This window comes from Sordaria macrospora, chromosome 1 (assembly GCF_033870435.1).
Source record: "Sordaria macrospora chromosome 1, complete sequence".
Taxonomy (NCBI): domain Eukaryota; kingdom Fungi; phylum Ascomycota; class Sordariomycetes; order Sordariales; family Sordariaceae; genus Sordaria; species Sordaria macrospora.
In genome coordinates this window covers 3753465-3778322 of record NC_089371.1, presented here as the reverse complement: position 1 = coordinate 3778322, position 24858 = coordinate 3753465, and the positions used below count along the sequence as shown (strand labels likewise).

General features: G+C 46.9%; 5 protein-coding genes across 5 annotated transcripts; all 5 read right to left on the bottom strand.

Moving 5' to 3' along the window:
* Nucleotides 1-234: 234 nt before the first annotated feature.
* On the bottom strand, nucleotides 235-936 carry SMAC4_13070 (uncharacterized protein; the record flags this gene model as incomplete). Its single annotated transcript, XM_066091250.1, has 1 exon — nucleotides 235-936. One exon carries the CDS (start codon nucleotides 934-936, stop codon nucleotides 235-237), a length of 702 nt encoding a protein of 233 aa, XP_065945648.1.
* A 566-nt stretch (nucleotides 937-1502) lies between these two features.
* Nucleotides 1503-1913, bottom strand: SMAC4_13069 (uncharacterized protein; the record flags this gene model as incomplete). The annotated part of the gene is made up of 1 exon (XM_066091249.1): nucleotides 1503-1913. One exon carries the CDS (start codon nucleotides 1911-1913, stop codon nucleotides 1503-1505), a length of 411 nt encoding a protein of 136 aa, XP_065945647.1.
* An 11836-nt stretch (nucleotides 1914-13749) lies between these two features.
* Nucleotides 13750-14061, bottom strand: SMAC4_13068 (uncharacterized protein; the record flags this gene model as incomplete). The annotated part of the gene is made up of 1 exon (XM_066091248.1): nucleotides 13750-14061. The coding sequence occupies one exon, from the start codon at nucleotides 14059-14061 to the stop codon at nucleotides 13750-13752; it is 312 nt and encodes a 103-aa protein (XP_065945646.1).
* A 1603-nt stretch (nucleotides 14062-15664) lies between these two features.
* SMAC4_13067 (uncharacterized protein) lies at nucleotides 15665-16048 on the bottom strand (the record flags this gene model as incomplete). The annotated part of the gene is made up of 1 exon (XM_066091247.1): nucleotides 15665-16048. One exon carries the CDS (start codon nucleotides 16046-16048, stop codon nucleotides 15665-15667), a length of 384 nt encoding a protein of 127 aa, XP_065945645.1.
* Nucleotides 16049-18457: 2409 nt separating this feature from the next.
* On the bottom strand, nucleotides 18458-19509 carry SMAC4_09667 (uncharacterized protein; the record flags this gene model as incomplete). Its single annotated transcript, XM_003342821.2, has 1 exon — nucleotides 18458-19509. The coding sequence occupies exon 1, from the start codon at nucleotides 18857-18859 to the stop codon at nucleotides 18458-18460; it is 402 nt and encodes a 133-aa protein (XP_003342869.1). The 5' UTR covers nucleotides 18860-19509.
* Between the last annotated feature and the right edge of the window lie 5349 nt (nucleotides 19510-24858).

Below are 24858 nucleotides of genomic sequence, written 5' to 3'. Positions count from 1 at the left end.
CAACAACGTTGTTGTTACTGTCAATGGCTCGCTGAACGTCGTACTTGAAACCGGGTGGCTTGGCCACTGAGCGGCGAGGTCTGCCTTTGCTTACCTCTGGAGATACTGCCGGAGCGGGTTCCTCAGAGGGTTGGCTTCCTTGTGCCTGCTCTGGCTTAGCTGGTTCATTTGCCGTGGTCTCTGGGTGTTGAGGTAATAGTACGCGGTGCAGAAGTAGGTGCGTAGGTGCTTGATTCATGGCTTAATTTCGTCCTTGGGGTAACCAGGAATGGCTCTGCAGAGTAGCTCATGTGGGCTTTTGCCTTCTGGATTTGCCTTTGAGGGCATCAGATTCATTACGGTAACAACGCTTTGAACAACAAAGGACCAGAGATGGGGTGGAATGTTGGGGTCGATCGTGAGTGCTCTGGAGCGCTCCATGATGATTGCTCCAGCTCTTTCTGATTTACCGTTCATCCATGGGGTGTGAGCAGTCGTCTTGTAGATCTGAACGCCCTCTTCGTTGGCCCATTTGTGTAGTTGACTGCTCTGAAACTCCTTGGTTGGAAGTCCCGTCCCCATTCTGGTCCGCCGTCGAGTCCAACGACTTTGACTTTTAAGACCTGTCTGGAGCTCAATCCATTTCTTGAACTGCTTCAGTTTAGTAGATGCCTCGCCCTTGGTTGTACAGAAGTCAACCCAGTGATGACCAGAGGCTTCACAAATGAAGTGGACACAGTATCGTTGTCCCAGATGGTTCGGGTGGTTGTGCTGAATGACGTCTCCACGGATAATCTGCACAGGAGTGATCGTTGTAACAGTATGCGCATGCTTGGGTATAGTATCAGTAGCCTTTGCGCGTATACAACCATCACAAAAGTGATCATGGGTATTGCTGAGGGTAATGGCAGCCTCTTGGCACGCCTTCATGACCTGCTCTCTTCCTGCGTGCATCATCCTCTTGTGCATAGTTGAATAGTTGATAGAAGCGAGCATGACGTCCTTAGTCTCGATTCTAGACTGGTTGAAGTTGAACGGCTGAATTACTGGAAGCACTACCAGCCCGTTGATGTAATCACATCGAATAGTGCACTTCTGGTTCTGGAGATGAATCTGGTTGGTCTTCATGTCCCAGATCAAGCCGCTTTCAAGCAGTGCCTTGGTTGATAGTAAGTTGGCTGGCGTAGAAGGAGAGTAGATGACGTCTTTGATATGGACTCGAACGTTGACTTTCTTGTTGGTTGGCATTGTTAACTCGACTGTGCCAATATGGTATGATAGGGTAACCGTGCCATCACCAATGGTGTGCTTGGCTGGTTCTGGTAAAGGTTGAAGGTCTGTAAACCATCTAACATGGTTGAAGATATTGGAGCCACAACCAGAGTCGTAGACTACCAAGTCTTTCATGGGGTTTGTTGCCTCAGGAGCCTGTTGGACTTCAGCGATATTACACGTTGAATGCTGTAATTGATACTTTGCAGTTGAGTTACTGGAATCAACGTGATTAGATCTCGCTATGGGCTCTAATGAAAATCCTTCTTGAAGTGAGCAAAGGTATGGCCTCCAAAGCCAAAGTTGCCAAAGAGCAGGGCAGAGCCGGTGGTTCCAGAGGCGGCCAAGCTAGTGTTGGTTGCTCCAATTGCCGCGGTAGTGACCGTGTTAGTAGAGTTGGCCTTTTTCTCGATAGACTCCTTATTGCTCCAGTTGGCGGGAGCCTTGTCGGGATCACACCACCAACAATCAGCTGTACGAGGGTTGCGATGATGACCGCAAAGGAAGTGCTTGAAGTCGTCACGCATGGACTGGCCGCAGTCCGAACAGGTAACCTGCTTGTGGATCTTACGGTCCTTGTCGTTCTTGTTGTTTGAATCCTTCCTATCGTTAGTGCTGGCAGTGAAGGTTGTCTTCTTGACTTGGACGGTAAGGTTAGTCATGCGAGCCTCTGTGTTGTCAAGGGTTGACAAATGAGAAAGGAGTTGAAGGGTAGTGAGCTTGTCTTTGGCCATCTCTGCTGCCCAGAACTTGGCATCGACAGTGTACTGGCGTTTGACCATGTTGTAGAGATTGAGGACTTCAACCTTCTCGTTGATTTTCAGGCCACACTCAGCGACGCGGTTGCGTAGAAGATCATAGCAAACAAGGAAAGAGGCCATGGAATTGAAGTTGGCACGACGAAGGGAGGTGTACTCTTCGAGGATATCCGCGTGAGCCTCGTTGGTAACCTTGCCAACGGTCTTGCGAATGAGATCGTAGAGATACTTGGGGTCAGTGCTGTCTTGGTCCCAGCCGTTGATACTGAAGGTAGTCGTAACCTTGTCATCCTTGAGGGTGGCTTGAATGATCTTCATAGCCTTGGCTCTGTCGGTACGCCAGATCTTGTGCTCATCGGGTTTCTTGACCTTGTCTGGCTCAGCGACGTCCTTGGTGACATATTCGAGAAGATCGGCGCATGCGAGCTCACAACGCAAGGCGCGGTTCCAGTTGGCAACGTTGGACTCGACCTTGAGGGGGATGAGGGAAGATATCTCGCCCATCGTGTAGTCGTTATTAGTCATTAACAGAAGGAAAGGTAGAGGGGTGTTGGTGTTGGCTGGTGTACTTGACGGGCCGTGAATGGTTCTCAGGAAGTCGGTCGTCTTGGTTGACTCGACGACGTTGACTAGAGGTTGGGGGGGGGGGGGTTCAATCGCAGTCGTGTAGCGATTGCTGAGATTGCTTGAATGAGGTCAGTCGCTTGCGACGTCACTCGAGGGATAGCCTGTCGGTTGCGATGCAACGTTGAGGTTGATTATCTGGGGGGATTGCCTTGTCGGTCGCGATGCAACGTCGAGGGCAATGCTGGGTTTCTGTCGGTCGCTAGCGACGTCGAGAAGGTGAAGGTATCGCTGATGCGATTAAGGATTGACCAAGATTGCGTCAAGAGGGCTCATAACCTGTGAACAGGGTGAACAACCACGAACGTATCAATGATGATGTATTATGTAGAGTTCAGACTGTGTAAAGTCTGGAGGTCTAAAAGTAGGGCAAGGGAGGTCTGTGCGGTGGGGCCATGGCCAGAGGGAGCCATGGCTGGCCGCACGTGACACGCGACACCTCCAACAAATTGTTATATTCGTTTTATGCAACCGACCTGTAAGTATTTGTTAATTGTATCAACCATTGTGCGACGCACGGCTTAGTTCCGTGTGTATTAGTGGTTGCCGCTTTAGGTATATTGCTGTAGGAAGGCTATCGTCCGGAGGGGTAGTGGCGATGGATTCTTATTACTTCCACTGAAATGGGTGCGGAGAACTAGTTGAAGGTGAAAGGTTAGTTGAAGCTGTTGACGTATTTAGAGCATTCTTCAATCAGCCCGGTTCCTATTAGTGTACGATAATTAGACACTATATCCCGTCCAATCAAAATACAGGCTACGCACCCCCCTTTCCTGCTGTGGTAGTCAATCAGTAACAACTTTGCCATCCAGGGTCAGACTGATTCTTATTAGTACGCTTTTTTGGAAAGTGGAATATTTTACTACAAATATATGTAGCTTTTCAAAGAAAAGCTCAAAAGCAAAGGCTAAAACAATAAACACTGTTGGTTCAAAATTCTTAATTTGCCACTTGCGATTCATCGGGCAGAGATAACCCATCCCTCTCTTGCAAACAAGCTAGTTCGGTCTGACTGATATAAATGACCGCGTAAGAGAAGTATTCGTTTCCAAATGGCTACTTTGGAGTAATGGAAGAGGCGAATCAATCGCTAATTACTATCGTACTGGTATTTCTTAAATAGAAGTGATCAAGATGGGTGGGGGTGCAGGTGCGGTGCACTGGCCACAACAACCCCATGAGGTTGTTGCGGCCCGTGCACCGAGCGGATGGCCGAGTAAATGCGGACCGCCCCCTCAAGCGCCAGTTTAAGAGTGAATGTCCTAAGAAGGAGGCAAACGTCATCGTAGGGAACTCTGGGCCTCTCCTATTCTAGACAATTGCCACGTTGAAGTTACTGAATATAACTCGAAGCACAGAAGCAAGCTTTTGCGAAAGTTCGTTTGTGGTGTTATTAACAGTGCCCATGGTGCTGCCAACAGTGTTCAACCGGTTGGAGGAGCTCCTCTTGGCTTATATATAAGTTAAGAACTTGATATATACTTAAGCCTAGGTACCACCAACTATTTAGGCCAGATGCCTCTCAATATCACTTTTGCGGTATATTGGAAAGCCTGGTGAATTAGTATACGAACCATTTCTTTATACGCTGTTTATACGCCCATATACCCCAATCCCTGATTATTGCTTCAACTTCCCCCCCGAAAAAAGCTTTTGGCACCCTCTCTTAGTCGGTTGTTACAGGCCAGGCCACAATTACCCTGTTTTTGGTGCAATGGGTGCCTTAGGCCTACCAATGGCCTAACCCACCACTTTTACATTGTTTTGAATTCGAGAAGATACAATTCGAACAATAACAACCACAACAACTACGACGGCGGCCTTTGAAAAGTTCGCCGCCGTCTCGTCCCTCACAGCCGATAGCTTTTGAAACCAAGCTCTTCAAAAGCACTTCGAAAAGAAAGAGCGCCGGAGAGACGACAGCACAACCACTCTTCGAAACCTCCCCCTTAGAACGCCGCTTGCTGGACCCAAAACGGCTGGGCCGCATTCTAATGGGAATTTTCTTTTCGATCCATTTTCATTTCAACATCGGAAAGGACGGCGATCTCCTTGGGCAATATACACTTTTGGAGCGTCACAATGCCGGGGACAGGAATAGGAAGAAGAAGAAGAAGAAGAATAAATTTTTCGACCTAGTTCTACCAATCTATGATAATGGGTCGTGCCCGCGGCGGCGGCTGGGCATAGGTACATCAATCGGGAAAAAACCCTCGGGCACCTTCCCGGGGGTGGAAAACCCTGTTGTTTCTAACTACTGCGTTCGGTTCCCCTCACTCCCCTCCTTCCTCCTCCTCCTCCTCCATCTCCGGGACAGGAATAGGAAAATGAAGGCTTTTGGAGCCTAAGGGCTTTTTGAAACAGCACAGAAGTTAGGGTTTTCCAGCGCACGGCCACGTTAGGGTCCGACCTAGCTGACCCATGAGGCTTTTCTCCCGTTTTATGTACCTATGCCACGCCGCCGTCGCAGGTATGAATTATTATCTAATATTGGTAAAACGCAGTCGAAAAATCCATTCATGCATTCATTCATAATTAAATTGTTTGTCACCCTCGCAAGTGTTTTAATATGGACTGTAGTAGTAATACTGCTCCTATCACTCATGATTACCGTAATTGTTATCGATATTATTGCCGCCGCCTGGGTAGAATCGATGCTGAAAAGCCCGTCATTTCCTACCTCTTAGCAGGGCAAGGGGCTCGCGGGAGTGAATGAATGAATGAATTTTTGGACTACGTTCTACTAATACTAGATAATAAGTCGTGCCCGCGACGGATGCTGGGCATAGGTACATAAGTGCGGGAAAACAGCCTCTTAGGTCAGGCGCTCGTGTCGCCGTGGGCTGGAAAAACCCTAATCCTTTCTGTGTGTTTCCACTTTTATTCCAGGCCTCCTGACCCCGGGAGACCAAGCACCTCTGCGAATGGCAGTGGCTCGTCGTCCGGGTTGGGGGTTTCCGCTCTCGCCTGTGCTTAGCACAATCAACACACTTCTTGTGCCCACGAACCCAAGAGAACAAGTGTTCTTTCTCGCGGGGTGCTCCGCATGTGCAGTACCGGAGCGCCTCGGGAGGGGGGGGGGGGGGGGGTGGTTGAAACGCTCGTGATAGGAGTGAAAGTCCCAGTGGCCCGTTCGTTCTCCTACCCACCTCGCTAGGTATTTGCGTGGTAGTCCGAGGTATGGGTTGTTGTCATTGTACCATGGTTGGTCAGCAAGGCTGTATGGTTTGTTGCTGGCCCAGTATAGCTCTGGGTCAACGCAATAATAAGTTTAGCGTTGGGTAAATTGCTCCGTTCAACTGTATAATAAGGCCTGTTGCGTTTAAACTACTTGCTTCAATATAAATTATCGTTATACATATATTGTCTTATGACGCTAAACCATGTACATATTCTATCCAGTGGCTATGCGGTACTGCTTCCGTTTTTAGTTGCTGGGAAAAACCGTACCGTAGCCGGATGAAAACCCTCCGCTTCTCTATTGCAAAGACGCCGTGTCGACGCCGTGCCTTCGATGTTTATCTTCCTCTCGGTATGACCTTACCGTCATTCCCGAGGCCCGATCTTTGGTTCCGCTGCGTGGTCCCCCGCTCGTACTCCCGCTCTCCAGAATCAAAGATCAATCTGAATTCCCTAGTAGCTCTTCTGCTTCCTTTGCTTGTTCAATCTTCACTGCCAGCTTGTACTCCTGCAGTCATCCCAGTCGCAAAGCCCAGCAAAGGATTCGTTCCGCCCCCACCACTGTCTCGAGTTCGTCGTGGAGTTGTTCAATGTTTGTCGGCCACGTTGGGTCTCCGCATAACCATTTGTCTTCCGTTTCTCTACATTCCAAGACAATATGTTTGAACGTCTCCTTCGCTAACCTGCACGGGCAGCACTGTGATGGCAGCCTTGCAGTTGTGCCTCTCGACTGCCATCACAACTATATAAGACCACTTGAGCGACTGAATTGCCAGCTTCGGTTACTTGTATCCTTTTGGAACATAGCGTAGTGATGTAGTGGCCCGCCAGCGCCGTGACAAGTACGGCGTTGTCACCTCCGGCACTTTTCTCTTGAAGGGGAACGCCTGTAAGCCTATTTTGCCCGTTCTAATTTGCACCAGCAGTGAGTTCATAGCCTTCGAGAGGTAGTGCGGAGATGACTTCTCATCTTGTGAGGCATTGTTCGGCTCGAAGGGGGACGAATACTTGGGTGCCCATCGGGGCAAGGTGGGATCTCTTCAGGCCCGTCGAGTGGGTGTTCGGGTTTGCGGCTATGGTAGCCCAAGTCTTCGGGGGGGGGGGGGGGGGGGGGGGGGGGGGGGGGGGGGGGGGGGGGGGGGGGGGGGGGTCGCTTGCTTCTTTGCAATGCCAGCGACCATTTTCTTCAGCTCGTGCATGTCGTTCCTGAGCTGCTCGGTGGTGTTGTCGTGGGGTTGAGGCCTCCAATCTCGTACACGCAAGATGTCCTTCGCGATTTCATAAGTCTTTCCGCCCAGGCCGTGCGAGCGTCTTGTGGGCTATTAACACCGGGGATCAATGGGTGAATGAATTTTTCCACTACGTTCTACCAATACTAGATAATAAGTCGTGCCCGCGACGGTATATAAGGGTAGTCGGACGTCCTGAACACGATTCTGATGTCAAGCATGATTTTGCCGTCGTCGACGACCAAGAACCAGAGTTTCAACGCTCCGCGACCTTTTTGTTTTGAATTGATTGAGTTTCAATCTATTTGATTGGGGGAAATACGATAATAAAGTTCGATATATTCTATAATTGTCGTTGTACAGTTCCATTAGATAAGTTCGTTATAGTAATAAGTTTAATAAATGAGGCGGGATATTAACAAAATTATTAATATCATTGATTAAAAGTTAATAGAGTTAAAATTAAGGTCGGGCCGCGTTTTGTGGGTCAGGAATCCGGTGATTGAATTATTTAAAAGGAATTTTTAAATAAGTTCGAAGTTTACTATTCAAGTACTATTTATTAAAGTCCAAACTCATCATGACCTTTATAGTCAAATAGAACTGTTCGTACATAAATTTAGTTATATGTATTGTAATAATCCAGAGAAAAGACTAGCAAAAAGTAACGGACTTTCCGGAATCAATTTAAATAGTCCCAACGCAAAACTAAGGAGTCTTTACCGAAAGTCGGCGGGAACTTAATAAAGTAAATCTATATGCAACTTGGAACTTGCAATTTACTCAAGTTGTCATAAACTTACGTAGTAAGTGATGTAGGAGTCTTATTTCCTATGGACTCCATGTCTCCTCATAAGTATTATAACGCAAACTAATATTATATATATAATTAGTGAATTACTATTTGTAAACTAGTACTTAAATTTAAAAATATTCTAAATTGCTGGCGCTATTAGTGTGGCCAATAGCGGCCCGCTGCTATAAGCCTACCCGATAGGGTGGGACCACAGCTGGGCTTGTATAAGGCAAACCTTTTGAATATTCGTCACATTCGCTTCCTTTCCTCCTTCGTACAATTATACATAATCAGATCTATGATTTACCGTTTGCTCGTAATACCATTTCTCCTTCGTGGAATTACATATAATCACATTTACTATTTATCCTTTGCCTGCAATAAGCTGGCCGTCTCCAACGGGCTATTTAGGGCTAAAATACAACCTATCTCAAACTTGTTTAACTCGAATTCGTTTTTCAAAGTTTTGAAAAAGCTGAGACTTTATTAGATGATAGCTATAATAGTATTTTTAAACTTTATTGCAACGTTAAATCCGGTATTATTCAGATTACAAAAATGATTTGTCAAGACCATATAGAAATTGCTGTATTATTGTACAAAATATAGTATTTGGAGTTTGAATTACCTTCTTAGAGACCCAAAATTCAAAAAGAAAAGTTTTAGAAAGGGGATAATAATATCTTTCTATGTTTGCTCCTCAATAACAAGACGATATACAGCATGCCAGGGACTGCAGCCTCAATTTCGTAAGTAGCTCTGCCGTCCAAAATGGGAGCTTCCACCCATTTTCTCCAGGTATAATACCGATGGCCCATGCGATTGTGGAAGAAGGAAGGGATGGCGTCGGGACCCTCAATGCGCTCGAGCCAGCCCATTGCGTAGCAGAAGCCGGAGGATGAATGAATGAAATTTTCGACTACGTTCTACCAATACTAGATAATAAGTCGTGCCCGCGACGGCGGCTGGGCATAGGTACATAAGTGCGGGAAAAAAACCTCTTAGGTCAGGCGCTCGCTCGCGTGGCCGTGGGCTGGAAAAACCCTAATCCTTTCTGTGTGTTTCCACTTTTATTCCAGGCCTCCTGACCCCGGAAGACCAAGCACCTCTGCGAATGGCAGTGGCTCGTCGTCCGGGTCAGGGGTTTCCGCTCTCGCCACCAGCTTTGTGTTGTTGAATAGGCAAGTATCGTCGCTGACTGGCTCAAAACCCAGACTTTTCAGAATGGGCAGGAGTGTTTGAAACCAAAAAAAGTGGACTCCTCCTGAGGCAATACAGTGCTCTTCGAAGCAGGCAGACCCGTCTGTTCCGTTTCTCCCATGGTCCGTTCTCCAGTCCTGTTGGTTGTTCAACGTAATACTTTTTTTTCTGAAGGAATCAGGGCGTTCAAGAACGCAGCATTGAAGTCAAACTGGTGACGATCCAGATCCATAACCCCCTTAATAGCCAGAAATACCTTAACGCTTGCAGCGTTGGCCACCGCAGCATAGACTTCCTCTGTGTCCCAAGAGCCTTGTTCAAAGTCACCACACGCCACCCATCTAGCTCTGGCCTCCTTCGTTCTCAATTCTAGCTTTTCTTTCTCATCAAAAACCCACTTTCCCGGCAAGACCGTCATATCTGGGGTAACTGGGACCAGGTCGTAGACTCCCCTGTCCTCCAGAGCTTGAACCTGCTTCCTCATAGCAGGTTTCCAGTATTCTTCGAAGTTTGGTCGCTTTTTGGCTTGATTGTAGTTCTTAGGAACATTTTGGGAAGTTTCGAGATCATGTATCACCTTAATCACCGTCAAACACAGCAGCTCAATGCTTTGTTGAATAACCCCTCTTTCTTGTAAGTCAAAGTAGAAAGAGGGAACCACTGGATTGCCGTGTTCATCCCTCTGAACCGCGCGGTTACTTTCAATTACCCTCATTTTATTGGTCATATCTGCTGATGTTGGTGCTGCTCGTCTCCGGGGTCTGCCAGAGGCTGTCGTTGTTAGGGCTTGGTTTGGTGCCTCTGCCAGAACCTCCGGTGCCGGGTTTCTCTTTCTCAATATCGTGAGGGTCAACAAAAGACGAGTTCACAAACGACTCGTCGAAAGGCAGGTCTTCCTCGTGCTCCTCATCCTTTTCCTCACCATCGCTATCCCCATTGTTGTTAAATGGTTGCAGTATATCTTGATCATTGTGAAAAAATTGAAATGATAGGTCCCCCTCCCCTTCATCTCGCTCAATAGATTGCAGGATATTAGATTCGTCTGTTGTTACTGGTCCCCGTGGTGTTGACTGCCATAGCTCCCGCATTATTTCTTTTGTCGGTGTAGGCGTATTCGAATCCTCTCCGGGTGACGTGCCCTCCGGTCCCACTACTGGGTTTGATGGGTTTTACAGGTGAACTGGTTGGTTTTATAGAAGGGGTTGTCGATTTTAGGGATGGGCTCGTCGGGCTCAGAGATGATGTTATCGGGGCATCGGGGAGGGGAGTCGTGTTCTGGGTGGCTGGTGCCGGCATAGTACTTGGTGATGGCGTGGGGAGGGTAGTAATTGTGGCGTTGGATTTAGTAATGCCCAGTATTACTTCCGGTGTTGAGTCTTCTGGTTGAGCCGTTCGTGGCTCCTTTGGCTGGCTGTCAGTAATCGTTGTCCACACCTTCTTCTTGCTTTGCAGCACCTCCTCCACCTGCTCAACAGATTGATCTGAGAAGACAACCGCGTGGTCAAGCTTTTCTTCTTCTTGGCTTTCTTGTGGAGATGTCTCCAGGAACCTCACCGCACTTGCTTTGGTGAGTTGCTTCAGCGCGTCGCACTCGTTCTTTAAAGCTCCAGCATTAGCCAGTTTTATACCGGCATTCTTACAAGCCTTCAAGGCTTAGTCTTTTCCCGCATGCATCAGTCGGCCATGCATTATGTCGTAGCTTACCGTAGCCATCAAGGCCAGGCCAGGTGCTTGACGACGGTACTTCTGATCAATCTCTTCTGGTAGTAAAACTGGTAGGACAGGAAGATTATTCACCCAGTGGCATTGTACCTGTTGTCCCTGATAACACCCTTTGTTGAATGTAATCTTATTCGTTCCCATATCCCAGATCATGTCGCTGTCAACAAGACCTGTTGTCGTCACTGGCGTTGATGGGGAGTATATCGCATCCTTGATTTGGGCCAAGATGTAGTCTCCTGTTGTTGTGGGGAGCTTCAACTCAACCACCCCAATATGATAAGACCTAGGTCACTGGCCGTTACCCACTTGATGACTCACTGACCTTGGTAAAGGGTACAGTTCTGCAAACCATTTGACATCGTTGAAGATATTTGATGCAGATCCACCATCGACTATCACCATATTTCTATACAATGAGGTTGTCTTGGGCTCGTGGGCACAAGAAGTGAGTTGATTGTGTTAAGCTCAGAAGACAAGAAAGGAAAAGAAATGTGGAGGGCTAAATACAATGGTGGTGTGAGCTCATGGACCCACATAACAAGGCCAGCGAATGGCAGAGGTGGGACAGGCCCCACCACAACACGCCCCCGTAGCCCGAAACAGCTCTCAGGGGTCCATCATCATGTAAACAAACAGACTCCCATGGTGTTGGGATCAACCCATGGTTATAACCTTCTTTCGAGCCTTCATCCATGGAATCTCCTTCTCCTCCAATCCCAGCAATCCTACGAATCTTGCGTGCTTGTCCGCTTTCAGTGGTTTTGTCAATCCATCCGCAATCATATCCTCGCCCTTGATATGTAAAATGTCGACCTCTTTTGCTTCCACCTGTTCCATGATCCATTTGAACCGTACATCTATACATCGGTTACGACCAGCATTGTTTCGATTCAACACCCGGTCCCTGGCGTTCTTGCTGTCCGTGTAAAGGATTTTCAAAGGCGGTTGGCCGTATCCCAGTTCCTCCATCACATGTGCGATCCACTGAAGTGACTTGGCTGTTGGAACAAGGTTGGTAAACTCTGCAAGTATCCGAGTTCACTGGTTCAAAGCCCAATCCTCTCAAGATGGGCAATAAGATATTAAACCAATAAAGAGGACTGGCTGTCAATTCATACAGAGCTCTTCTTAGTAGGCAAACCAAGCGATTTACACCCCCTTGGTCCTTTTTCCAAACCAGTCGGTTGCTCCACGTAATACCGCTTTTCTGCAGGTATGGGGGCGTTTAATAACGCCGTATTGAAGTCAAACTGATGGCACTCGAGGTCCAGGACTGCCATGGTGCAAGGAAGATCTTTACGCTCGCTGCGTTTGCCACAGCCGAGTAGACATCTTCAATATCCCATGAGCCTTGCTCAAAGTTGCCACAAGCCACCCATCGTGCCCTTGGGTCCATTGTCTTCAAGTCCAGATTTTCTTTCTCACCATAAACCCATTTCCCAGGGAGGACTTCTTCCATGCCTGGTTCAAAAGGAACCAGACCATAAACACCCCTCTCCTCCAATGCTGCCAACTGCTTCTCCATAGCCGGCTTCCAGTATATCTCGAAGTTTTCGCGTTTCTTTGCTTGGCGGTAGTTCTTTGGAATGGAGGATAAATGAGTCTCAAGATCATGCATCATCACCTTAACCGCCGTCAAACACAGGGTCTCCCCTTTGTCAAGAATCACTCCCCTCTCTGGAAGACCATGGTAAAAGATAGGGAGTTCACTAGTGGGTTTGTTGTTGCTGTCGACGACAATTTGCTTTTCGGTTAGCGTACCCGGTTGCGGTGCCGCCTGGCGTCTCGGTCTCCCCGTTCTTGTCACCTCCGCCCCCGCAGATGCGGTAGATTGGTCCGTTGTCGGTTCTTTCTCTGCTGACAGCCCCCCTTCCGACTCCGGCAACGCCTTCTCCGACTCCGTTGTCGCGTGTTCTAGCTCCGTGGGTGCTGATTCTCAGTCCGTCGTTACTTTTAGTTGTTGCGTGATTCTTGGTGGTTTTGACGGAGTATCCTGGAGTGGATCTGGGGATGAGAATGCTGATCTGATCTGGTTTTGCCTCGGTGGGATAGGGTCTTCTTCGTCAAGATCATGAGGGTTAATATAGGGCAAGTTATCGAATGGCTCAAAGTCGTCATCGTCATCGAAAGACTGGAAGTTATCCTCTTGGTCTTGCTCAGTTGAGGTCATCACATCTTGGTTCGCATATTGCGGGGTTGCTTTTCAGGACACTCGGGGTTGTGTTCCGGGTTCTTGTAGTTCCAACCTCGGAACGCTCTGTTGTTCCCTCGGACCCTGGATTTGTCTCGACGATCCTAGAGGAATTGATGTCGGGCCTAGAGTTGAAGCCCGCGAACCTAGAGGGGTTCGGTCCGGACCCAGAGGTTGTTGAGTTGGGCCTGGTGACGGGGTTGACTCCTCCTCGGAGGAAGTTGTTTCTGCTGATGTTTTCGATGGGGCCGGGGATGGTGATTTGGGTTCTTCTTGTATCGTAGGTAGTGTTGTTATTGTTGGAGATGGTTGTTGAGCTAATTCTGGCGCTGGCATTACACTTGGTGATGGTGTTGGAAGTGTTGAGATATGTTTTGTCGGGGTAAGGCCTAAGATTGAATCAATCGTGTGTTCCTCCTGTTGTTGATCCGTCATGGTAACCGCTTTCTCTTTTCCTTGACTCCTCTGTGTCACCCACCCATGTGGCTCAGGCGTAACACTTGGTCCATTTATCAGCTCCTCGGGTTTGGGACGTTTTGCTGTAATCCAGACTTCCTTTTTGCTCTGCAGAACCTTATCCACCTCCTCCATCGACTGGTCTGAGAAGAATACACTATGCTTGACGGCCCTCTCCTCTTCTGACTGACTACATACAGAAAGGATTAGGGTTTTTCCAGCCCACGGCCACGCGAGCGCCTGACCTAAGAAGCTTTTTTTTCCCGCACTTATGTACCTATGCCCAGCCGCCGTCGCGGGCACGACTTATTATCTAGTATTGGTAGAACGTAGTAGAAAAATTCATTCATTCATAGATGAATCTTCAAGGAACCTTACGGCACTCGCTTTGACCAGTTGTTGATATTCTGGGTCCCAGATGTAGAAGATCCTCCCATTCAAGTCTGCATAACCAACGAAGTGGCCTCGTCTCGAATGCTCCGCCCATTTGTCGCCTTGTACCCTTCTTTCTTTCTTGATATGGTAATATGCCGTGCAATAATACGTTCGGAAATGATGGATACTGGGCTTCGGATTCGGGATGCCTGCTGCTCTGCTGAGAACTTCATGAGGACTGATGTACTCTTTGTTGGATTTTGTTGGAAGTATGTTCATGACCCTGACTACCGCATCGACGACCAAAGGCCATAGTACGATAGGGGTGTCGTGCTCGATTATTGTCGCTCTTGATTTTTCCATCATCGCTCTTCCTACTCTTTCTGGTGCGCCATTCATCCACGGGGTGTGTGGTGGTGTCTTTATGACTTCAACCCCTTTTTGTCGTCCTCAAGCCATGATTTCACTGTTATGGAACTCCTTCGTACCAAAGCCAAACTCTGTGCCTCCATCCATCCCCAGAACCTTTACCTTCAGGCCGGTCTGGAGTTCAACCCATCTCTTCCATTCCTTAATGGCTATCAACCCCTCGCTCTTCTGTCTTATCATCTTTACCCAGTGAAAACCGGATACCATGCAGACAAAGTGCACGACGTGCTTAATCCCCATGTGACCTGCAACGTTGTGGCTCCACGTATCGATCCTTACGCACTCAAGTGGTCTCGTCGCAACTGGATTTGACACCTTGTAGACAATGCCGGTTCCCTTACTTCGAAGGCACGCATCACAATTCGTTTTTCCGATATTTGACAGGGTAATACCCGCGTCACGGCAAGCCTTTATGACTTGTTCTTTTCCTGCATGCATTAGTCGTTTATGCATCGTATCGTAGTTGATAGACGCTAATAAGGCAAGCCTTGGTGCTTGGGCCTGATATCTCTCGTCGATATCTCTCGGTGCCATTGTCGGTAAGATTGGAAGGTTGGCTATCCAGTTGCATTGTATCTCTTCTCCCATGTATTTTCCCTTATTGAATTTGATCTTGTTCGTCTCCATGGACCAAACCATTCCACCATTCAGTAACCCGGTTGTCGTGGGAAGGTTGACTGGTGTTGATGGCGATAAAATCGCATCTCTGATCTCGACCGTAATCTATTTGCCAGATATGGTGGGGAGACTCAGTTCCACGAGACCCATATGATATGATTTAGTTATCTGGCCGTTACCGACTTGGTGACTGATTGATCGTGAGAGTGGCTGTAACTCTGTAAACCATTTCACATCGTTGAAGATATTGGATCCACATCCGCTATCGAATAGCACGGTATCTCTATTCACATTTGTTGCCTCGGGAGTTTGTTGGACTTTGACGAAGTTATATTGAACGCTATCTGTCTGAATAGGTTCTACACCTGTCAGGAGCTCTAGTAAAAATCCTCCTCAAGATCTTCGTCAAACGACAGTCCTCCCAGGCCAAAGATCAGGTTGGAGTTGACGCCAGCGATCGTAGGCGGGTTGTTGATGTTGCTGTTGTTGCCCGCGATGGCGGCCGTGGTTCCGGTGTTCTTGAGCCAACCGATCGCCTTCTTCTTGTTGATCCAGGTATCAGGAGCCTTGTAGAGATCGCACCACCAGCAGTCGGGAGTGCCGGGAACGCGATGATGGCCACATGGAAAATGTTTCAAATTCTTGTAGATCTTCTTGCCAGACGTCACAGGCGACACGCTCATCTCCGTTGGTCTCAGTCTTAACCTCCTTCGTGGAATCCTTCGTCTTAACCTCGACCTTCGCGGCAACCATATTGGTATAGTTCTTCTGAGTGTTGGCCAGGGTAGAGAGCCTCGCCAGGAAGGTTATGGTAGTCAATTCGTTCTTGTTCATGTCAGCGGCCCACAATAAAGCCTCGTTGGGAAAGGAGTGTTTCACCGCATTGAAAAGGTTGGTAAGCTCGACAGTGTCGTCGATCTTGTAGCCGACGTCCTTGACACGCTTGCGAAGAGACTGCCAGCGCATGAATGAATGAATGACAGCGCATGAGAAAGGCCTCCAAGGTAGCGAAGGAGGCACACTTGATGGTCTGGTACTCGTCGAGAACATCGCTCTTGGCCTCATTGGTGACACTGGAAATGCTGTTCTTGATGAAATCGAATGGATACTTTGGGTCGTCGTTATCCTCGTCCCAGCCGTTGATAGACAGAACGTTCTGGACCTTCTTGTCGCGAATGGTAGAGTGAATAATAGACATCGCCTTAGCGCGATCCATCATCCACTGGCGAAGGCGCTTCTCGTCTTCATCCTTGGTTTTGTCGTTAACTTTGGGCTCTGGAATACTCTTGGTGACGTATGGTTTCAGGCCTTGGGAGGCAAGCTCAACCTTCAGTGCGCGCGCCCAGGCGTCAAGGTTGGATTCGCCCTTCAAGGGAATCAAAGTGGCGGCGTTGAAAGAGATGGCGCCGGAATTCTCGTTGTTTCGAATAAAGAGGTAGTTGTTTGTACTCGCATAGGTTGTGTTCTCTGTTTCTGACTTGATAGGAATCTCAGGGACTGTGCGTGTCTCGAATTACCGACAATCTTCATTGAAGTCGTATAACGGTTTCTGTTCTCTAGATCTCGTTGTCGCTTGACAATATCTGGTCTTGAATAAAATCTCTAATCTCTTGTCGCTTGACAACAGTGCCGAAGCTCTCTGGTCGCTAAAGCGATGCGCACTCGGTGTTGGGACAACGCGGGGTTCTCTGGGGTTCTCTGGGGGACTCGCGCTCGGTGACATCGCTCGTTGTTTATCTCTTCTCTGGGTTCCCAATACTCGTGATAGCTGCGCGCAGCGATGCAATACGATGCGATCGCATGCTGAGGGCTCATAACCTCTTGGACTCGTGGGCACAAGAAGTGTGTTGATTGTGTTAAGCTCAGGAGACAAGAAAGGAAAAGAAATGTGGAGGGCTAAATACAATGGTGGTGTGAGCTCATGGACCCACATAACAAGGCCTACGTATGGCTGGAGCAACAAAAAGCTCTCATCAAGAATATCCACGCGTCCAAGATCGGAGGACATATGGGTATCGCAAAGACTATAGCTAGGATACGGCAACACTACGACTTCCCCAAAATGAGCGACGAAGTGGCTCGAACATTGCAGGCCGGCGAGCAATGTAGCAGAGCCAGGGTTGCAAGAAACAAGTTATACGGATTTCTCGAACCCCTGGAAGTCGCAGAATGACCGTGGAACTCGGTAACGATGGACTTCATCACCAAGTTACCACTATCTACCGACACCGCCACAGGAGTCGCGTACGACAGCATCTTAGTAGTAGTGAATAGACTGACCAAATGGAGTTATTTCCTACCATACCAGGAAACATGGTCAGCGGAGAGACTCGTAGACGTGATTTATTGGAACATTACTTTGGTACACGGATGCCCGAAGGAATGGATCACAGATAGATACACCATATTTGTATCCAAATTCTGGCAAGCATTGATGGCCAAGCTTGGTACCAAGAGCAAGCTGTCAACAGCCTATCACCACCAGACGGATGGACAGACCGAAAGGATAAACAAGATCGTGGAACAATATTAAAGGAATTATGTCAACTTCGAACAAAGCAATTGGGTAGAACTACTACCCACGGCACAATTGGCATACAATACCGCACCTACAGTGACCACGAAGGTAACACCTTTCTTCGCAAACTACAAAGGTCACTTTTTCGTATGCCCACTAGTCACCTACTGCAACCCGAATGCGGCAGAAGACACGCCGAAGGCCTTCGGCACAAGCTACGCAACATTTCTCACAAGGATTCAAGCCCTCAAGGACGAGGGATACACACACGTCCAGGTATTAGGAGGAGGAGGCTACCAGGGGATAAGGGTGGCGAGAGCCGAAACCCCCGACCCGGACGACGAGCCACTGCCATTCGCAGAGGTGCTTGGTCTCCCGGGGTCAGGAGGCCTGGAATAAAGGTGGAAACACACAGCAAGGATTAGGGTTTTTCCAGCCCACGGCCATGCGAGCGCCGCGCCTGACCTAAGAGGCTTTTTTGTCGCACTTATGTACCTATGCTCAGCCGCCGTCGCGGGCACGAATTATTATCTAGTATTGGTAGAACGTTGTCAAAAAATTCATTCATTCATTCATTTGCAAACTACAAATACGAGATGGAACTACTGGAAGGCCCAGACTCAAACGTTCCTAGAGCCTCAGTCAAGGCCCAAAAGCTGCATATGCTTCACGACAAACTCAAAACCGAGTTGGAATTCGTGCGCCAGAAAATGGGTTGCTACTACAACCAGAAAATGCTCGAGGGACCTCGCTTTGAGGAGGGGGATAAAGTCCTTTTATCCACTAAAAATCTTAGGACGAAGCGACCCAGCAAAAAACTCGACGATCGACGAGTAGGACCTTTCAGGATTAAGAAAATCTCAGACGTAGTATTCCAGTTGGACATTCCTGACGCTATGAAACTAAGATTGCACTCATTCCACGTCTCGCAATTGGAACCAGCACCCAAGAACGCTAAAATCCACAACAACGTTAGCGTCAAAAACGAGAAAGAAGAATGGGATGTGGAGCTAATCTTGGATTCAAGAATCGAGGCAGGGAAGTTGGAGTACCTCATCAAGTGGGAAGGATTTGGTCCCAAAGATAATACATGGGAACCCGTTAAGAATTTCAGTTGCCCTGAGAAGGTGGAGGAATTTCACCGAAGAAACCTGGACCGGCCGAGGGAGAGGGACTTTCCAGCCAATCAGAAGGGAAGGCCGACATGTCGAAGGAAGACCAATCGACGTCCAGTACCAGGACCGAGGAAGTAGCCTCCAAAACTAGCTGATCCTCCAAGGGTTCAGGCTCTTCCCCGGTGGTCCTCTCTTGCTCCTCCAAAGCCTCCAACTCCGCCATACTACGTAAGGACAACTCGCGATCCTGCGAGGCCAAGTCCTGTTGCTGCCGTTCCAAACCAGACAAATGCGCCACCTGCGCTTTCAGATCCTTCGATTGCGCACCAAGTTGTTTCAGATTCTCGTCAATACTCCGCGACCACTCGTCGATCTCCCGCAAAAGGGCAGCCCTCATTTGTATCACCCGGTCATGCGCTGCAGAAACACGCGCTACTGCTAAAAGGTCAGGAAAACTAACAAAACTCCAAAGACCGAAGACCTACGCCCAGCATCCGTGTTGAACTCTTCACAAGGGCGCGCACAACGAACGCACTTGCTGCACTTTGCATCGTCGGAAAGCTTCCTGCACGAGAGGTTACGTTCGGCGCAGTATGAGCAAGGCATCACGATGGCTCCAAACTTTTTGATGTTAGAGAGTAATGTCCGTCGCTTGGACGCCAACTTAGACGGACGCTTCTGGACACGTGAGGACGATATGATGAGGGATGGAAGGGAAGAGAACTTACGGTAACTAGAATAGCGATGGGAGATAATGAAAAATAAGAACGGACAGAGTATGTGAGAAGCCCAACAAGCCGTCGAGGACGTCGGCTAGGGAGGGGACGCATCGTGTTACGAACTTAAAGAGAACACACGGGCCAACCAGAGCGCTGGTAGCACAACTAACCCAGAAGGGCTAGACTGTGCAACCCCAAGGACGGAAAGGCTCAGGAGGCAGGGAAGGGAGCCAGGCTCACGAAGTGAGCTCGCGAACTCATCACCACAAACTAGGGGTTCACGTCTACGTGAACATCCAGAGACAGATATCTCGCAGAGGGCGAGGAGTATAAAGGGACGACTGGAGAACTCAGATTGTCAGATAGTTCAACAGTAGTCAATTGATCATTATCACAAAGACCAGTATAACGCTACCATACTTGTTGTGAACCTTTTCGCTTCACGGAACGTCTACTGATAGTTATCTACCTTCAGCTATCCTACTTAGGCGGATCAGACTGCCGTTCGTCACACCCATTTTAAAAAGTTTGTCAATTCAATCTGTTTGATAATTAGCCAGTTTATAATTTAAAGACTTTGATATTATCTTGTATACTGCTAAATGCCCTAATTCAAATTATAATTATGAATATAGAATGTCCTTGGGCGGAGCCGGAAATACATAAGGAAGAAAGTAAAGCGCCCACTGTTATCCAAGGGAGCAAGTATTATATTTAATTGCCTCAATTTAATAGCGAACTTACATTGCCAATTAATACTAATTATACAAATATACTTAACTTGGTATATTACGTTCATGATCTTATGGTTATTACTATTATCTGATATATTATTACAATAATTTTGCCATTACTTGCTGGAAGTTTATAGTTAACGGCGCTGAAACTAGGAACGCCGATTTCTAGTCGAAGGGTGCTCCAAAATGAACCCCAATAAGGGAAATTGATTTGTAAGGGTCTTTTACCCCCTGTACAATATTGTATAACGAATATAGCGATAGTGTTGAACCGTTGTTACTAATGACGATTAATAAAAGTACTCGTAAGTTCGAAAATAATATCCACTACCTGCAAGGGCACGGAATGGGAAATCAAAGGCAAAGCTAGGATTCCACCTATAACAGAAAATTTCAAATAGGAAGGAAAAGAGATAGACCTAGATACATACGTACGAACCCAGTCTTCAATACTTATATCGTACAAGCGACGCGGGATCCACTCTCCGGTCGCTATTTACCAATTCTTTGCTGCTATGTCTCGTTACTTGTAGGGTAAATTGTAATAAATATTCTTAAAGCGGCTTAGTTCCCCTGTAGCCGTCTTAGCGCTAAAAATTCTTCTGTTATATGGACCCTGCCGCCCGAATCCGACCCAGAGCTATACTGGGCCAGCAAAAAACCGCACAGCCTTGCGGACCAACCATGGTACAAGGACAAAACCCATACCTCGGACTACCACGCAAATACCTAGCGAGGTGGGTAGGAGAACGACCGGGCCACTGGGACTTTCACTCCTATCACGAGCGTTTCAACCACCCCCCCCCCCCCCCCCCGAGGCGTTCCAGTACTGGACATGCGGAGTACCCCGCGAGAATGAAAGGAAACTAACGCAATGATTGAAAAAAGTATAGGAATTTGCCAAAAAATGGGAGTTACCCGAATCTAGGAAAAGTAAACAAAATAAGCAAACTACTACTATGAATAGCCAAGCTTTATGATAGGGAATAAGGTCTTCAACGGACTGCCTAAGCAATAAACTTAATTTTCTGCAAATAAGAATCCTTTACTTCATTGCAGGTACAAAAAAATGTTTTGTTATATTTAAATTACCTAATATTTGAAGAGAGTCACAAATCTTCTATAAAAGTAAATTTAAAATGGACTCAGCAAACCCCGTATTGAAATAGAATAAAGTAATTCCAAAAGGGGAAATTATTAATAAAAAAAAAGAAATATGAGCTGAAGACATTATGATAAATAAATTAGTATATAACTAATTGAAGTATCAAGTATTTTGGAAAGGATAGGACCTGGACTTAGAATAGTATGAAATAAGCAATTTTAAAAATACAAAAAGAAAATTGCAACTTTATTGTAAAATTGATTTAAATCAATCCGGGCCGCCGAAACAACTATAAATATAGTGAAAAGTAATATAAAATATCGCCATTGCGAAAGATCACAAGGATAATATTAAACCGGAGGAAGGGGCAACGGTAGAAGGATTGAGCAAATTAAAAGGAAAAAAGTAGGAGTTAATGAAAAAAGTTAAAGTATTAGTAATTAATGGCTGATGAATTTGGTTGCGTAGTATACTAGTATTGAACAATAGTCTAAATTATTGACGAATACATACTAGGACCTAATGGCATTTAGCCTCTATTGGGAAAGTAACCTGTTCGAATACAATTGGGGGGGGGGGGGGGGGAGGTTATACTTAAGGATTACGATACAATTAGATTATATATAAGGTTGCAACATTTGGCTTCGACTTTATTCAACTCTTTTTTCATATAACTAGTGATTAATTGCCTCTTATTCGTTTTACTATTTCTCTTCTTTCGGTTTTAGGGTTAAACCTTGCTTCCGAAGGGGGGGGGGGGGGGGGGGGGGGGGGGGGGGGGGCGTGATATTATAATACAATTGGATAGGGTACCGACTGGCTACTGGGCAATTGACCGTGATACATCGGATGGAAGGTAGCTTATCTTACTACTTATTGACAGGGCTTTTGGATCGGGAAGGTGGACACGGGTAGTAGAACCAGTCTTATATGTCCGGATTTACGATGCCACCGTTGTTTATTTCCCTTTCCTTCTTTACACGTAATATTACTTTGATTTGTAATTCTTCGTCTTGCAGTCGTATCTCTCGTAGGATCACGCTTTCACAAACTTACGTAAACGAATATCCTTATATTTCTACTACTAACTATGTCAGGACGTTCATTTCAGTAATTCTTTTCCGTTTTATGATTTCGGTATACGCCTTATAATTCAATTTCCAATTTATTGAAATATCCCGATACCGCAGCGGGAGGTGACAGAGCCCACGTCGGGTAGAAAGAAACGGTGGTTGGAAGAGGCAACTCGGAGAGAGTGGATAGCGAGGTGGCATGTTAGGCTGGCCGAGGCGATGAGCAAAAGGAAGAAGCTGAGTGCCGCAGAGGCGCGTGCGCGGTTCGATGGAACCACACTGCAGTACCACACATAGCCCAGTACGGATGAGAAGTCATCTCCGCACTACCTCTGGAGGATATGAGCTCACTCCTGGTGCAAATCAGAACGGGCAAAATGGGCTTACGGGCGTTCCTCTTCGAGAGAAGGGTGCCGGAGGTGACAACACCGTACTGCCGGTGCGGGTTAGCGAAGGAGACGTTTGAACATATTGTCTTGGAATGTAGAGAAACGGAAGACACATTGTTATGGGGACACCCAATGTAGCCGACAAACATTGATCAGCTCCACGACGAACTCGAGACAGTGGCCGGACCAACCATGGTACAAGGACAACAACCCATACCTCGGACTACCACGCAAATACCTAGCGAGGTGGGTAGGAGAACGAACGGGCCACTGGGACTTTCACTCCTATCACGAGCGTTTCAAACACCCCCCCCCCCCCCCCCCCCCCCCCCCCCCCCCCCCCCCCCCCCCCCCCGAGGCGTTCCGGGACACTTTTTCGTATGACCACTAGTCACCTACCGCAACCCAAATGCGGCAGAAGACACGCCGAAGGCCTTCGGCACAAGCTACGCAACATTTCTCACAAGGATTCAAGCCCTCAAGGACAGGGATACACACACGTCCAGGTATTAGGAGGAGGAGGAGGCTACCAGGGGATAAGGGTGGCGAGAGCCAAAACCCCCGACCCGGACGACAAGCCACTGCCATTCGCAGAGGTGCTTGGTCTCCCGGGGTCAGGAGGCCTGGAATAAAGGTGGAAACACACAGAAAGGATTAGGGTTTTTTCAGCCCACGGCCACGCGAGCGCCTGACCTAAGAGGCTGTTTTCCCGCACTTATGTACCTATGCCCAGCCGCCGTCGCGGGCACGACTTATTATCTAGTATTGGTAGAACGTAGTCGAAAAGTTCATTCATTCATTCATTCATTCATTCCAATGATCTTGTTCGGGGTGATGCCGGCTAGCCAGAAAGGGATCTATTTGGGTACTGTGCGCCAGATCGGCATCGTCTTTCTGAGTGTCTTTGACGCTGCCCTTTCCAGTCCGTATTAGTTTTAAGTAGAAGGCCACGGAGTATTAGGCTTTTTTGCTATTTGACCCCTCTTTCTTCTATACTAAACTCCGGTACAAATACTATCGGATACGTTAGTTTTCATGTTATTTTTATTTTTATAATAGTAGTAAATTAGTACCGATACACTTGGTAATGCTTTCCTCAATTCAATAAATACTTATCGACATTTTCAGTTTATTAAAATACACAATCTTTTCTCATTAAACGATTTGACAATTTAGCCATACATTCAAATTCTTATTTGAACCTTCTATAATAATTCTAGAACACGAAGACCGCTTACACTCGTTCAAAATTTCCTAGAATAAACTAGTTTTCCATCATTAACATCTTATTGTGGTCGACGGTAATGCTATTAACATTAATGATAAATCCAAGAGATTTCGTACGAATTATATAAAACTCGTATTTATTAGTATTTGTCTATTGACCGCCCACATTTAAGTAATTGAAACCAGTTTTCCATACTTTGTGTAAAATTCTAAATCTTTGGCAAATATTAGAATCTTATTAATATATATACTCTAGGAATTTAAATACGATGTAGCAATATCATTAATAAACCATTCAAAAGATAACGGTCCCCCGTATAACCCAAAAGGTAGTACATTATATTTAAATACCCCGAACAGAATACGGAAGGTCGTTAATTCTTCACAGCTGAACGCTATTGGAACAAAGTAGAAAGCTTGATGAATATCAATTGCTATAGAGATTTCAATATATCTTAGTATTGAAAAGAAATTCCATTCTATACATTGTCTTATCAGGCTAAACTATTTACATAGTTGTGATGGTAACCTTGCAGTTGTGCCTCGCAACTGATATCACAACCATATAAGACTACTTGAGCGACCGAATTGCCAGCTTCGGTTACTTGTATCCTTTGGAACATAGCCTAGTAATCTAGTGGTCCGCCAGCGCCGTGACAACAGTCTACCCAGTGGGTATGCGGTACTGCTTCCGTTCTTGATCGGTTGAAAAAACCGTACCCTAGCCGGATGAAAACCCTCCCCTTCTCTATTGCAACGACGCCGTGATTGAATGCTATGCTTAATTGGTTAAATAAATTGGGTATTACCCGCCCTGTTATTAATGGTAGTTGAATAGGTTTCAATTACTCTAATATACCAGTTTTCGCAGCGGGTCCGTTTTTTCAATACTGAGTGTCTAACAATTTTATTATTTTTTATTTGTATTTTGATATTCATATTTTCTAGTCACGTAATCGTTTGTTAGGTGTATATTAGCACCTTGTAATATTCCCCTTTCAACTCTAAAATAGTAGTTCCTTAGGCGGAGCTAGCTGGATAGAGCCTAAGAGAGCTAGTGAAACGCCCATTCTTCCTTCCACCTCCTTCCCCCCCTCCCCAAACACTTTTTCCTTGGCACCTGCTGTTAGTTGGCTGTTAGCGGAG